The sequence below is a fragment of the Ranitomeya variabilis genome, chromosome 5 (assembly GCF_051348905.1).
Source record: "Ranitomeya variabilis isolate aRanVar5 chromosome 5, aRanVar5.hap1, whole genome shotgun sequence".
Lineage (NCBI taxonomy): Eukaryota > Metazoa > Chordata > Amphibia > Anura > Dendrobatidae > Ranitomeya > Ranitomeya variabilis.
In genome coordinates this window covers 427169913-427184667 of record NC_135236.1, presented here as the reverse complement: position 1 = coordinate 427184667, position 14755 = coordinate 427169913, and the positions used below count along the sequence as shown (strand labels likewise).

At 43.6% G+C, this 14755-nt stretch overlaps 1 protein-coding gene across 2 annotated transcripts in view; it reads right to left on the bottom strand.

Moving 5' to 3' along the window:
- The window catches only part of TBC1D15 (TBC1 domain family member 15), a 141729-nt gene that overhangs the window by 35352 nt on the left and 91622 nt on the right, over positions 1–14755 (bottom strand). For both annotated transcript variants that reach the window (XM_077265290.1, XM_077265291.1), the window contains one exon: positions 3511–3639. In XM_077265290.1, coding sequence (XP_077121405.1) covers positions 3511–3639 — 129 coding nt within the window. The remainder of the gene's footprint in view (positions 1–3510; positions 3640–14755) is intronic.

Genomic DNA, 14755 nt, shown 5'->3' with positions numbered 1-14755 from the left:
CATAAAAGACTGCACTAGAAGTATAGCACACATTTCAGGAGTGTATGTTTGTTCCCTTTTTAACTAGAATTTGATGTAGCGAGCATTTTGGAGAGATTACCGCTGCCTTGGATCCAAAGGCTGCAGCGCACATTGGAGTGTGCTCATGTCGTAGAGATTACAAGGAGTGCTTTGTGATAAAGGAGGTCAATGAGAAGAGGATTCTCGGTTTACGATTGACATTTTGGATGCAATAAAAGCACATCATTCTGCATTTGAAAAAAAGGACCAGATGGGTTTTAGGAAAAACACATTTACCAACTTGAGTGATTAGGATTTCTTTATCACTATCAAATATAAAATCAACGAGCAGTTGTCAGATACAAAGGCAACTATTCCTAGCAAACAGCAATGTACCAAGCAGCAGAGAAATTAAATGAAGACGAGGACCTAAGGTCAGGAAAATAAACATGCAGAGTGGCACAACAGACTTGGGAAAAGAAGAACAACGGAGTTCATAGATAAATCCCCGATGAGCATCACAAGTAATACCAGGGGTTTCATTCACAGAGGGAACAATACATTTTACTATGTAAAAGCTCTCATTCCCGCAAAAATAAAATAAAATCACCTACTAAGATTTAAAAAGACTAAAATCAATCCAATGACTATAGAGGAAGAAAAAAAATAAAATACATTTTTTCCAAATGCACATAAACCTTAAAGCGTAACAGTCATTTTAATTTTTATTTCATAAATCAATAGTGCATGTGAAAATAAGAAAATGTATAATATACCTTATCAGAGAAATCTGCTTCTTTCTCTGCCAGAACCGATTATTCATTTGCAAAAGTCTCAATTTACAGGTAAAACTTGTATTCAGTGAAGACGGAGGGTTACATTACTGAGATAGGAGATGGCAGTTACTGCTAATCAGATTCCATATAGGCGGATTGGGGGAGTAGGCGGAGCCTAGTATCCAGCTCCTCCCCCACCCACCTACAATCTTATCAGTAGCACCTGCTATCTATCACAGTAACGTGAAAGTCTATCTTACAGCTCTTTTGCCCTCCTCTAGTAACCACCCTCCACCAGTCTTCCCTCTTCTTTAAGGGACCTCAATCTCCAACCCGAGGTATAGTGCAAGCATTGTCACTTCCCAGGATGGTGCATGTACTGATTTAGAAGCCTGTTAGTGTCTGGCATGAGGTCTACAGTTTGCAGATGGCGCCAGACCATAACCATCTTCTTCAATAGGACGACCAGCGCGGGAATGAGAGTTGGAGTTAAGAAGACAGTCAGTGTCTGGCGTGATCTGAAAACTATGCTGATCGCCCATGGAACCAACAGTCTTCTTCATTGGAAGCGCGTTGAATAATGGCGCATGCAACAGATCTTGGGTGGGTATGTCTCTAACATAGTGTCCTGTCAATCACTCACAGGTGGTGGGCACTGAATAGGGAGGAGGCAGCAGAGCGGTAAGTGCAGTGGCCGCCCAATTCACTACAGCTAATTTGCATAACAATTCTACAATAAATTTCTGCAAAATGTAAACTCAAGATTTCTAAAGAAAAGGCATGGATGTAATCAGTGCCTTTACCTAGTTGGCATTAGTTTGAGGTATAAAACCTGATACAGGTTTCCTGAAACAGGCATCAAAATTTGAGTTTGTGGCTAAGTGTCTGAACCATGAGGAGTGCATAAGGGTTATTTCAATTAAGGCTATGTCCATATGCACAAATCTTCACTATAACTACACTCTTTAGAAATTAAATTGCAACACCAACAATCAATAGTGATGGATTTATGGAAATCACAGAATCGATAGTCATGTTAAAGGGAACCTGTCATCCCCAAAATCGAAGGTGAGCCAAGCCCACCAGCATTAGGGGCTTATCTACAACATTCTGTAATGTTGTAGATAAGCCCACGATGTATCCTGAAAGAGGAGAAAAAGAGGTTAGATTATACTCACCCAGGGGCGGTCCCGGTCCGGTTCTGGTCCGATGGGCGTCGCTGTCCGGTCCGGGGCCTCCCATCTTCTTACGATGACATCCTCTTCTTGTATTCATGCTGCGGCTCCGGCGCAGGGGTACTTTGTCTGCAAAGTACTGCAGTGCGCAGGCACCGGGAAAGATGGGAGGCCCCGGACCGCGACTGACTGGGACCGCCCCTGGGTGAGTATAATCTAAACTCTTTTTCTTATCTTTCAGGATACATCGGGGGCTTATCTACAGCATTACAGAATGCTGTAGATAAGCCCCTGATGCCGGTGGGCTAAGCTCACCTTCGATTTTGGGGGTGACAGGTTCCCTTTAATAATATACAAATGACATCGCGATTCAATTAGTATAGACTATGAGCGCCTCACACAAAAACACACGCACTTATACACCCTGGTTGCAATCCTTGAGGTTATGGGTTGTCTGAGATATGTTTTGCCACACTGGGTGCACTTGAGCAAGCAAATCATCAAGGTCAGCTGCTGACAGCTGCCTTTGCAATTCCCGACCTTTGATGTCCCAGATGTGCTCACAATTTTCAAACTCATTGCTAAGAATTGACAACAATGACAATCAATTAACAATAATTTCCTAATCAATGTGAAAAATATGCCTTCATTACAGCTCTTTGGTGTTTCAATTTCAATGTTGTGGAGCAGATATAGACAATAAAATCTCTAGACTATAGAGGATAGTAAACATTTCAGTCACTGAGACAACGATTATGTTAGGATTATGACCAAGGGCTGATTAGATGTGCAACTGGTCATATGTTCACTAATGAAGTTGAACGCCCACCCAAATAAAAGAGCACATATCCGGATTGAAAAGAGGGGGCGATAACAGGAATGTACCTTGTCCTCTTAGATCACTGAAGGCTGTATGGTAAAAGGCTCTGCTCTTTTTTTCTAATGCCACATCTCCTTTACATACAGATCCAAGAGGTAAAAACTTTCATCCTAGTTCTATCAGACCAGTTCTGTGCCCCGGTACTTCATCTGAATAATAGCCTGGAGTGAATTTAAGTCTAAGATTCTGTATGGATGAGATGAAAACTAGAAAACGGATTGGCCTCTCACGTTTGTGGGTTATTGCAAAGCCACAACAACTTTAAATAGGATGTTTGCTACAATCTCCAGGGAAGAGCCCTTTGGTGTTGGCAGAACATACTTCAGTGTAGACATAGTTGTGAAGAAAAGGGGGAAAAAAAAAAATACTCACAGTGTGAAATTGTTACAATTAGTTAAAAAAAATTTGATCCATACAATGATAACAAAATTAACCTGTATCGGGAAGAATTTCCCTTTCATAGTTCGTATCAGTTATAAAACCTTCATGCCTTAAAAAAAGAAACTGCTTCCAAGTTTGCGTTACATTTGCAATCAATATATACATTAAAGATTATTCCCCTACTTCTGTCAGTCATTCTTCTCAAAAGGGAAACGCTGTCTATGCATGCGTGCTCCTGTTTTCTGTTAGGAGAAATGAATAATTCATTTTAAAGGAGCGAGATGAAAAATAAATGTACCCCTTTGAAAATCATGAGCTTTAAGTGGTCCACATTACAAATTCTTCCTCCTGAATCCATGTGGCTGTCCCATTCAGCTGTTGAAACTGGATCTCTCCTGTGAACTTCTGGCCGTGTACCGACATCAATCTATAGCAAAGGTAACAAAATACAGACACAACAATTAAAGAACTGCAGAACCGAACCTGGCAGTGGCAATGTGTACACACATACATACAACATATTATATTTAACAATATAAACATTTTGGTTTCATTGGAAATCCTGCAAAACCTACTAACATATTAGCCATTATTTCGCCCTAATCTCTACAGCAAATGTCACAGTCAAAATTAAGGGGCTTACTCCATAAACCTCCTAATATTTAAGGGTAAGTTTGTAAGGAAGAAATTGTACATGAATTCTGATTTTTTTTTTATGTACCAAAATTAGAGTGTATTCAGTCTCCCATTTATTTGAACTGTGTTCGACTGGTTTCGCTTAACAGACTTCTTCAAGGGTTCTAAAACCAATAAAACAAAGAATTCAGTGTGTGGACAGAGAATGCTAAAGCCACTCTAAAATATAAAATATCACTGGAACAACTGATCTGCAATGAAGACTCTTGGCATCTGGAACAATATTGGTCTTTGTAAAAGACCAGTTTTTCTCATTTGTTTTGTCATGTTACGGAAAGCCATAACTTTCGAATTTTTTTAGCAACAGTCACAAGGGTTTGCTTTTTTGGGATTAGTTGTATTTATCAGTGGAATCATTTTGAGGTACGGTATATATAAAACTTTTACTAACTCTTCAAGGGAAGGAATATAATCAAAACCGCCTTTTTTTGCGTTCTCAATTTTACGCTATTTGTAGTGCTACAGAAAAAAGGTGTTCTATTTTCACTGACTTAAAGAATAGTGTTAATAATACAAATCTCTATAGTTTTATTTACCGTATGTTTTATACACACACTTATAGCCATATTATAAGAGCTGTAAGTTTTATGATTTTCCTGAAGAAGGCCCTTTTTTGTTTGACAGACTTGTTTTTGTTTGTACCATTTTGTAGTATATGCAACTTAAATAGTTTTTTTTATTACACTTGCTGGGAGGCAAACTGAACATTAAAAAACCCCACTTAATTCTGATTTTGTTAAACACAGGTTTTTTATTATGGTTATTTTCTCTTTATCCTGCAGAATGATACAATTAAGTCTTTGTTACTTTTGTGCAAAAAAAAGACACTTTTTTTTTTTTGGGGGGGGGGGGGAGATAAGCCATATTTTTTTACTGGCCTCAACTTTGGATTCACACGGCTTTTTGATCATTTTTAAATTCATGTTTTGGAAATTGTATTGATGGTGTCAAGGTGAAAATATATATCTTTATACTCTTTTTGTACTTTTATACTTTTATACTGTGAAACAATAAGTTTTCCCCTGCTAATGCAAATGTAACTGTATTTAAAGATGGTTGTCAGTGTTCAGTTTCGTTTCAGGTTAGTATTCGAAGAGTTAACTTTCATTTCTTCAGAATCGAAACTCAGGAATGTGAAGAAAAGGAGGATTCACCAGAAGATGTCAGAACAAATCAGAAAGACTGAATGCTGGCTTAAACCCCGCCTAATGCACGCCTTCCCCTAACACTCAATATAGTATTGTGTATTTTTAGAATAAAGCCAGTTGCTGTGACCGTTACACACATGTGTGTGGATTCACGAGCATGCACTGAGATTGAACCAGCTACCTGTCTGACTCATTCTTACCCGGTACCACATGCTTATAGTTTAATTTGGAATGACTGGTGAATGAGGGTATATTGTCGTTTACGACCCCGACAATGGCAATATAATTGACAAATTAACCTAATGTGCGTCAACATGATCCCCAAATATAAATCGTTTTATGCTTTACTACTTCTTTTACAAGAAAAAAGAAATGTTTTTCTGGTTGTCATATTGTAGGGTTGCACATTTTTTTTCCCTAAGAATGCAATATGATAAGTTAGCATAAAGGGAATCTGTCACCCCATTTTTGGCCTATAACCTGCGGCCACCGCCATCAGGGCTTATCTACAGCATTCTGTAATGAACAGAGATCATGCAGATAAAGGCATAATGAGGAAGGTTTCTGCCAGACAAATTCAATGGATTAAGAGAGCAGCTGCTAAAAAGCCATTACAAAGCAGCAAACAGATATTTGAAGCTGCTGGTGCCTCTGGAGTCCCTCGAACCTCAAGGTGTAGGCTCCTTCAAAGGCTTGCTGTGGTGCATAAACCTACTATTCATCCACCCTTAAACAGTGTTCACAAGCAGAAATGGTTGTATTGGGCCCACACATACATGAAGACTAATTTCCAAACAGTCTTGCTTACTGGTAAGTGTTGAGCAACCCTGGATGGTCCAGATGGATGGAGTAGTGGATGGTTAGTGGATGGCCACCATGTCCCAACAAGGCTGCGACGTCAGCAAGGAGGTGGAGGAGTCATGTTTTGGGCCAGAATCATGGGAAACAGCTGGTAAGGCCCTTTAAGGTTCCTGAAGGTGTGAAAATGACCTCTGCAAAGTATATAGAGTTTCTGACTGACAACTTTCTTCTATGGTCTAAAAAGCAGAAACGTGCCTTCAGGAGCAAAATCATCTTCATGCTGACAATGCCCCATCTCATGCTGCAAAGAATACCTCTGAGTCATTGGCTGCTATGGGCATAAAAGGAGATAAACTCATGGTGTGGCCACCATCTTCCCCTGACCTCAACCCTATAGAGAACCTTTAGAGGATCATCAAGCAAAAGATCTATGAGGGTGGGAGGCAGTTCACACCCAAACAGCAGCTCTGGGAGGCTATTCCAACTTCATGCAAAGAAATACAAGCAGAAACTCTCCAAAAACTCACAAGTTCAATGGATGCAAGAATTGTGAAGGTGACATCAAAGAAGGGTCCTATGTTAACATGTAACTTGGCCTGTTGGGATGTTTTGGCGTTAAATAGCTTTTTTGCTCAGTGAATGTGACCTCCTAATGCTGCAAATTCCACAAATGAGCATTTTCAGTTCTTTAAAACATATCAAATGTATAAAAATTCTACTGTGCATAATAAATTGGAACAGTGCATTTTGAGTTTTTATTTATTTTGGAGATTATACTGTTATCATTGGGAGGTTTCTTCAATAAAATTTGATGTATAATCTAACGGGTGATGACTTTTATTAGACTGACTGTCATTTGCACCGACCATTTAGGAAAATCTGATAAAAATGTAATTTGCATAATAATTTGGAACATAGTGTATAATAATATGTATTTCTATAGATCTATATGGTATATATATATCTAGATATCTAAATAGAGAGGTGTATATACATACATTCATACACATATCTCTCCACTAGACGATGCCCCCACCGGAGTGAGATATGATAGGCTGAAGTTTATGACAAACACGGAGGCAATTGATAGTCCTCCTAGTTGCCATAGCAAGCATAGGAAGCTAGCGATCACACTAGGGGAATGCCAATGGACTGACAGAGCGATCTTTCTTTGTCAAACTCCACACTTGCCACTCTCACTACTGTCAGGGGTTAAATTGTTGGGATCGAAGCTAGGTGTGGTCTCAGTACATGCAGCAGAAGCTTAGATGTGTGTAATGTGTGTAAAAGCCGGCTTCTGTTGCAGTTATAAAACCCCCTTCCCATGTGCAGCTGTAACTGGACACCTAGCTCAGCAAGTGGATCAAGCCTCAAAAGGCTGAGTGACAGGTCACACTCACTGAGCCAGCTAAGTTCAGAAAAAAATGCTTGCTTGCTAAATAAATACCATGTGGTCTAACTGCTTTGTTGAGTCAGGTATGATTTCATAACGAGAATATGGACTTATCGTATATCCTGGTCACACACATGTTACATTCTTGAGATCTCTGGATGGACTTGAATGCCTTCCAAGGTCTCGATCTTTCTAGCAGCACAGGGTGGGGACATATGTAGATTGGCTAATAGGAACCAGTTAGCAAAGCTTGGTCTCAACGCATAGCAGAGGGTCGGCCGGATTCGATGGTATCAAACCCGCCTCCCTAGGACAGTCCACTAAAGAGTTATGACCCATCTTCAGTTTTGGGGTTTTAGCTGCTAGAGGCAAGAAAAGGGGATTTAGGTTCAGCCCAGCAGGCAGGAGGGGAGTGACCCATAGGCTAGTGTAAGGCCATGTGGCCTCTCTGTTATGCTTGTGGTTTACTTCGAAAGTGGGGGCCATGTTAAGTAATGTGCTGTGAAGGAACTAGGAGCCAGCTGGCTACCCATGCCCCCTGTGACCCAGCACACACACAGTCGTACATCAAACTATTAATTGACATGATCCATCTGCTTATATATCTTTTGCACTACCACTATTTGCATATCTAACCATTATATATGTATAACCATTATGTACATAGAGTATTGTTTTGTGTGCCCTTAAGTAGATTAAAAATATAATTTAACCTTTGGCTGCTTTTTTCTCTCGATCCACAATTCTGTTTCTCAGTTTAACCTTCCACGCTACCGAAGTTGGTTTCTAGCCCGAAATAATCCTGTTTACGGACCAGCTTATATCTAACAAGGAACTGGTGGCAGTCCTATCAGTGCTGTTTCACTGGTGCTAGTGAAAGGGGCAACTCAGCCTGTCAGGGTTGTGAGTGTCAGTGACTGTGTGGGCCACATCCTCTCACTCCCCATGCCTCCCTGGGCCCATGTATGCAAAACCAATACTTATAATGCAATATTCTAGCAGTGTCATTTGTTTCATGCCAGCTCTGCAGCAGCTCCCCAGTCTGACCACAAGTCCAGAACATGTTCTCCTGTGAGTCAGGAAGTTTGTCACTGACTTTCAACTTGAGGATAACATCAACATTTTAAAAAAATCCTCCCTGGCAGCAATCATGTCCACTCTTGTTTCTCTTCATGCCCCCCATGCACATGAAGATATAATTTCTGTATTTTTTTTATATAAAGGGAGCAGTGATATTGTAGAAGAGTCCATACAATGATTAGCTGCAGAAGTACAATTCTCCACTAATTCATACTGCACACTTACACTACCTATCTGAGTGGTGTATGTAGTATCTCCAGAAAATCGGATGCAGCTTCAGTCCATCTACCTTGCATGCAGCTTTTAAAAACAGACAGGGAGAAATTCATCACATGCAGGAGACAGGAAAGATAGCTGAGGATGCATCACATAGAACCTATCACTGCCAGCCTTAGACAGAAGTCAGAATAAAACAAGTGCAATGTGAGGAGACTATGCCACATCTGCAAAGCCAAGTATGTCCTGGAGAATGCAGTCTGTCTTAAGACCCTTAACCCCCCCCAAGTCTGCTTTCACATTCATGACCAGGCCAAATTTTACAATTCTGACCAATGTCACTTTAAGGGCTTGTTTCCACATGCGAGAATCACGTCCGTATCTCGCATGTGGAAACCAAGCTGTGGAGCCGGCACTCAGGAGCGGAGCGTGCGGCCGCATAGGAACACATGGAGCTGCACAGCTCCGCTCCTGCGTGCCGACGCCACAGCTTGGTTTCCACATGCGAGATACGGACGTGATTCTCGCATGTGGAAACAAGCCCTATGAGTTAATAACTCTGGAACGTTACAACTGATCCCTCTGATTCTAAGACTAATTCTAAGAATTGGTTTTATTTTATTTTTTTTACGCCGTTCCAAGTGCGGTATAAGTGATTAGACAACTTTATACTTTGGGTTGGTGTGATTACAGCGATAACAGATTTATATAGTTTTTTATGTTTGGATGCTCTCTCACTAAAAATTAATGCTTGTTATTGCGCATCACCATATTTTGAGAGCTATAATTTTCATATATGTCTGCCGACAGTCATGTGAGGGCTTGTTTTTGTGGGATGAGTTGACGTTTTTATTGGTACCATTTTCAGGCACATGACATGTTTGATCGCTATCTATTCTGATTTTGGGGAGGCAGAAGAACAAAAAACAGGATTTTTTTTGTTTTCTTATGCCGTTCCACCTGTGGTAAAATTGACAAGGCAGCTATATTCTTTGCGTCAGTATGATTACAGCGATACCACAGCTATATCATTTATTTTTTGGTGCTTTTACAATAAAAACGGTTTAATAGAAAACTTTTTCCATAGCTTTATTCTGAGAGCTGCAACTTTTAAATTTTTCAGCTGATTGAGCTATATGGAGGATTGATTCTTGCGGGACAAGATGACATTTTCAGCAACACCATTTTTCGTTACACATTTTTGATTGCGTTTTATTTCACTTTTTGTTCAGCATATAATAAATATGATAATAAAACATCGATGTTTGCCATGTTTTTTTTTTTTTTACGGTGTTCACTGAGGGGATTAACTAGTGAGACAGTTTTATAGGCTGGGTCGGTCCAGACGTGGCAATACCAAAATGTCCTTTTGTCTTTTTTTATTATTTTCATAAATAACACGCCGCCGATCCAGCGATGACAGCAGGTGATCAGCGACCAAAAAATGGTCCTGATCATTCCCCAACGACCAACGATCTCCCAGCAGGGGCCTGATCGTTGGTCGCTGTCACACATAACGAGATCGTTAGCGGGATCGTTGCTACGTCACCAAAAGCGTGACGTTGCAACGATATCGTTAACGATATCGTTATGTGTGACTCAGCCTTTAGATGGAATGGTCTGCGGGCGTCATGTTACGTTTGAAGAGCCCCTGATGTGCCTAAACAGTAGAAACCCCCCACAAGTGACCCCATTTTGGAAACTAGACCCCCCAAGGAGCTTATCCAGATGTGTGGTGAGTACTTTGAACCCCCAAGTGCTTCACAGAAGTTTATAACGTAGAGCCGTGAAAATAAAAAATCATTTTTTTTTCCTTCCAAAATGATTTTTTACCCGCAATTTTTTATTTTCACAAGGGTAACAGGAGAAATTGGACCCCAAAAGTCGTTGTCCAATTTCTCCTGAGTATGTTGATGTGCAGCGCCCCAGAGTCCTGGTCGTTGCAGTAATGTCGCTCTTCCAGGGGGAGTGATATTACGTCTGATGGTACTAAAGGAGTTCACCTGACTAGGTATCACAGTCACACACTACACTTCACACTCCAGTCCGCCAGGGGGAGCAAAGGTACTATCTACTAGGCCACTCCTCACACACGGGTAAAACTGGTGGGTTGGATAGGAAGTTAGTCAGAAGCTGCCTGGGTTAGACCCAGAGAGGACCTGTCAGGCAGACAGGGGGAGAAGGAGGAACATCTAAGCTGCAGACAGAGGGTCCCTGTCAGGGGTGGGATCCTGACAGAGGCCAAGCACGAGATAGAACGTTATGGAGCTGCGCCTGCACTTCATTGCGGCAGCATCCTAAGAAAGGACACGAAGCAAAGTATATTGTGGAGAGTGAGAAGCGAAGTCACAGCACAAGGAGATAATACCGGGAGGAGTTCTGCCTCAAGATCGGCAGCCTCCTTCTGAGGCGCTTAGCCGGTGGCCGAAACACCGAGGGAGTAATAGGCTCTACGCATTACTTCAGAGACCGGCAGGACAGTCGATTCCAAGTTGGCTGCCCGACCTTAATACCTATGAAGACACGGAGGCAAATTGTGGGAGAGGGGCGTCTCTAGGGTCCCTATAAAATAGCTCCAGGCCTACCCCGTCATACGGGTTGTCCTATCCATATCATCTGGGGGACAGAGAGAGAGAGAACATCAGAAACATCCACGAAAGTTGTGAGGACTATCCCGTGGTGCTCAGCAGGGAGGTACAACATACAGGCGCTAGTAGGAAGGCTACTGATTTCCACCTGGATAAGAGAATTCTGGATTTGCCTTCGGACCGGCCGGACTCAGCCTGCCCTGTGAATGGTACTCTGGACTGTGGACTCTGAATTCTTCAGTAAAAGGTAAAGAGACTGCAACCTTTGTGTCCTCGTTATTCATTGTGCCTTACGACGTCCACCATCACCACCTACACATTTGGGAAGCCCTGGGGACATACTTCACTTGTGGGAAGGTACACCATCTAGCTGCCATTCCATCACCCCAGCGGACCCCTAGCAGCGTCGGTCACCCTGACCGAATACTACAGGTGGCGTCACGAAATACCGTACAAACAACTACACCCCTTTAAGTGGACGCCCCTCAGAAGGGCCGCGGACCGGGTCGGGCCACCGTGACATCCCCAGAACCAAGAGAGGTAGACCCGGTACCGAGTACCCCATTAGCCTTACACGTGGGGGCGCTCCAGATACTCCATATGTTGGGGGAACCATTGTTTGGTCACACGAAGGGGCTCGGAAGGGAAGAAGTGATGTTTTGGAATGCAGACTTAGATGGAATGGTCTGCGGGCATCACGTTGCGTTTGGAGAGCCCTAGATGTGCCTAAACAGTAGAAACCCCCCAATTCTAACTCCAACCCCAACACACCCCTAACCCTAATCCCAACCCTACCCCTAATCCCAACCCTAATCCTAACCCTACCTCTAATCCTAACCCTACCCCTAATCCCAACCCTACCCCTAATCCCAACCCTACCCCTTATCCTACCCCTAATCCTAACTCTATCCCTACCACTAATCCTTACCCTATCCCTAATCCTACCTCTACCCCTAATCCTAACCCTATCCCTAATCCTAACCCTATCCCTACCCCTAACTCTATCCCTACCCCTAATCCTTACCCTATCCCTAATCCTACCGCTACCCCGAACCCTACCCCTATCCCTAATCCTATCTCTAACCCTACCCCTAATGGGAAAACTGGGGCAGGGGGTGATCACTGGGGGAAGGGGGGGCAGTAGGGCGGGGGTAATCACCGGGGCCAGGAGAGAGGGCGGTCAGGCGCGTGGGGGGGGGCGAGGAGATGAGCCGCAGATGGAGGACATGGAGCCGGGCCGGCAGCAGCAGCAGGTGGGGGGGTGATCACCAGGGCAGGGGGGAGGGAGCGGAGATCGGTGGGCGTGGACTCGGATGGAGGGGGAGAGAAGGTTCGGTGGGTGTGGATTCGGATGGAGGGGAGCGGAGGTGAGTACCTGGCAGCGGCGGTGATGATGGCGGCGGCGATCGTGGGGAGGGCAGCGAGCAGGCACCTCACTGTTCAGCTTCCAGGAACGCCATGAAGGTAAACAGCGAGGCAGCCATGGTTTTCTCAGCCCCTCCACATCTGAATGGAGAGCTAGCATCACATGGACGCTAGCTCCAATCAGATCTGGGAGGTGGTGACAAAGTGGTCACCAGGGCGATCGTAGCCAAGGGGGGGCAAAGCCACCCCCCCTGGGCTAAAGTACAAGTCCCCCTATTCCTGCAGATCAGGTGAAATTTCAAAATTTCAGTTAACCCTTTCACCTGACCTGCAGGAACGCGATCCCGCCATGACGCCATATAGGCGTCACAGTTCGGATTGGCACCGTCTTTCATGACGAAAAAAATCGATGGGAAATAGGGATTTTTGTGTACTCGCCGTAAAATCCTTTTCTCCGAGCCACTCATTGGGGGACCCAGACCATGGGTGTATGCTGCTGCCACTAGGAGACTGACACTAAGTGATACAAAGAAAGTTAGCTCCTCCTCTGCAGTACACACCCTCCTGCTGGCTCTCAGCTAACCAGTTCGGTGCAAAAGCAGTAGGAGATCAATAACATATGAGCGTATAACATGTCACATTATATATGAGAGTATAGCATGTCAAATTATAAAACAAGCACAAGCTAATAACAGGGTGGGAACTATGTCCCCCAATGAATGGCTCGGAGAAAAGGATTTTATGGTGAGTACACGAAAATCCCTATTTCTCCTTTGCCTCATTGGGGGACACAGACCATGGGACGTCCCAAAGCAGTCCCTGGGTGGGGACAACATCAGATCAGGCCCTGTGTAACCGCTACTTACAAGTGTGCCACCGCGGCCTGCAGAGTCCGCCTGCCCAGACTCACATCTGTAGAAGTCTGGGAATTATAGTGCTTCAAGAATGCAAGCGGACTGGACGAACCTGCAAGCTTGCAGGCGTGCTTTGCCGACGCCTGGTGCCTAGAACCCAAGAAACCTCGATACACAGGGAGATAGGCTGACATCTAACACGGTAGGACTCCTGGATGGTGTAACGAATCCATCAGGCTAACATGGCCGATGAAACGGCTAAACCCTTCCTGTAACTGTCAGGAAGCCTTATTCTTATCGTCAGGAAGCACAAATAAAGCGTCCAACCTTCGGAAGGACGCAGTCCTCGAGACGTACCTACTCAGAGCACTCACTTTGTCAAGAATATGGGGAACCCATTCTGTTTTGTGGACTGGTGCCGAAAGAGATGAGGGAAGAATGATGCCCTCATAACAGTGGGAATACAATACCGCCTTAGTAACAAGGGACGGCCAAGGGACAAGCCTCGCCCCGAGGAAGCGGTTATACACAAACGCGAAACGCGCGTTGGGGTACACATCCAGGATCCAGACGGGCTGATTTGAACATTCATGAGTAATTAATTTTCTTACTTCTATATCTCATATATTGCTGGGCATTTATGTATGAAGTGGGATACGGTTAGCACCATTATACTTTGGTAGTACTCACTCTAGCCATCATACATCAGACTTATTTATATATATGTAGAGCTTATGATTACCTGTTGCTGCAGCATGTAACCTTTATTTGTGTCCCGATCTGTGAACCTGGTGCACTGGTTGCACTTATGGATATAGCCACAATTCACTATTTATAATATGTTTTTTTTTTCCATATGTGATATACACTCACCGGCCACTTTATTAGGTACACCTGTCCAACTTCTTGTTAACACTTAATTTCTAATCAGCCAATCACATGGCGGCAACTCAGTGCATTTAGGCATGTAGACATGGTCAAGACAATCTCCTGCAGTTCAAACCGAGCATCAGTATGGGGAAGAAAGGTGATTTGAGTGCCTTTGAACGTGGCATGGTTGTTGGTGCCAGAAGGGCTGGTCTGAGTATTTCAGAAACTGCTGATCTACTGGGATTTTCACGCACAACCATCTCTAGGGTTTACAGAGAATGGTCCGAAAAAGAAAAAAAATCCAGTGAGCGGCAGTTCTGTGGGCGGAAATGCCTTGTTGATGCCAGAGGTCAGAGGAGAATGGGCAGACTGGTTCGAGCTGATAGAAAGGCAACAGTGACTCAAATCGCCACCCGTTACAACCAAGGTAGGCCTAAGAGCATCTCTGAACGCACAGTGCGTCGAACTTTGAGGCAGATGGGCTACAGCAGCAGAAGACCACACCGGGTACCACTCCTTTCAGCTAAGAACA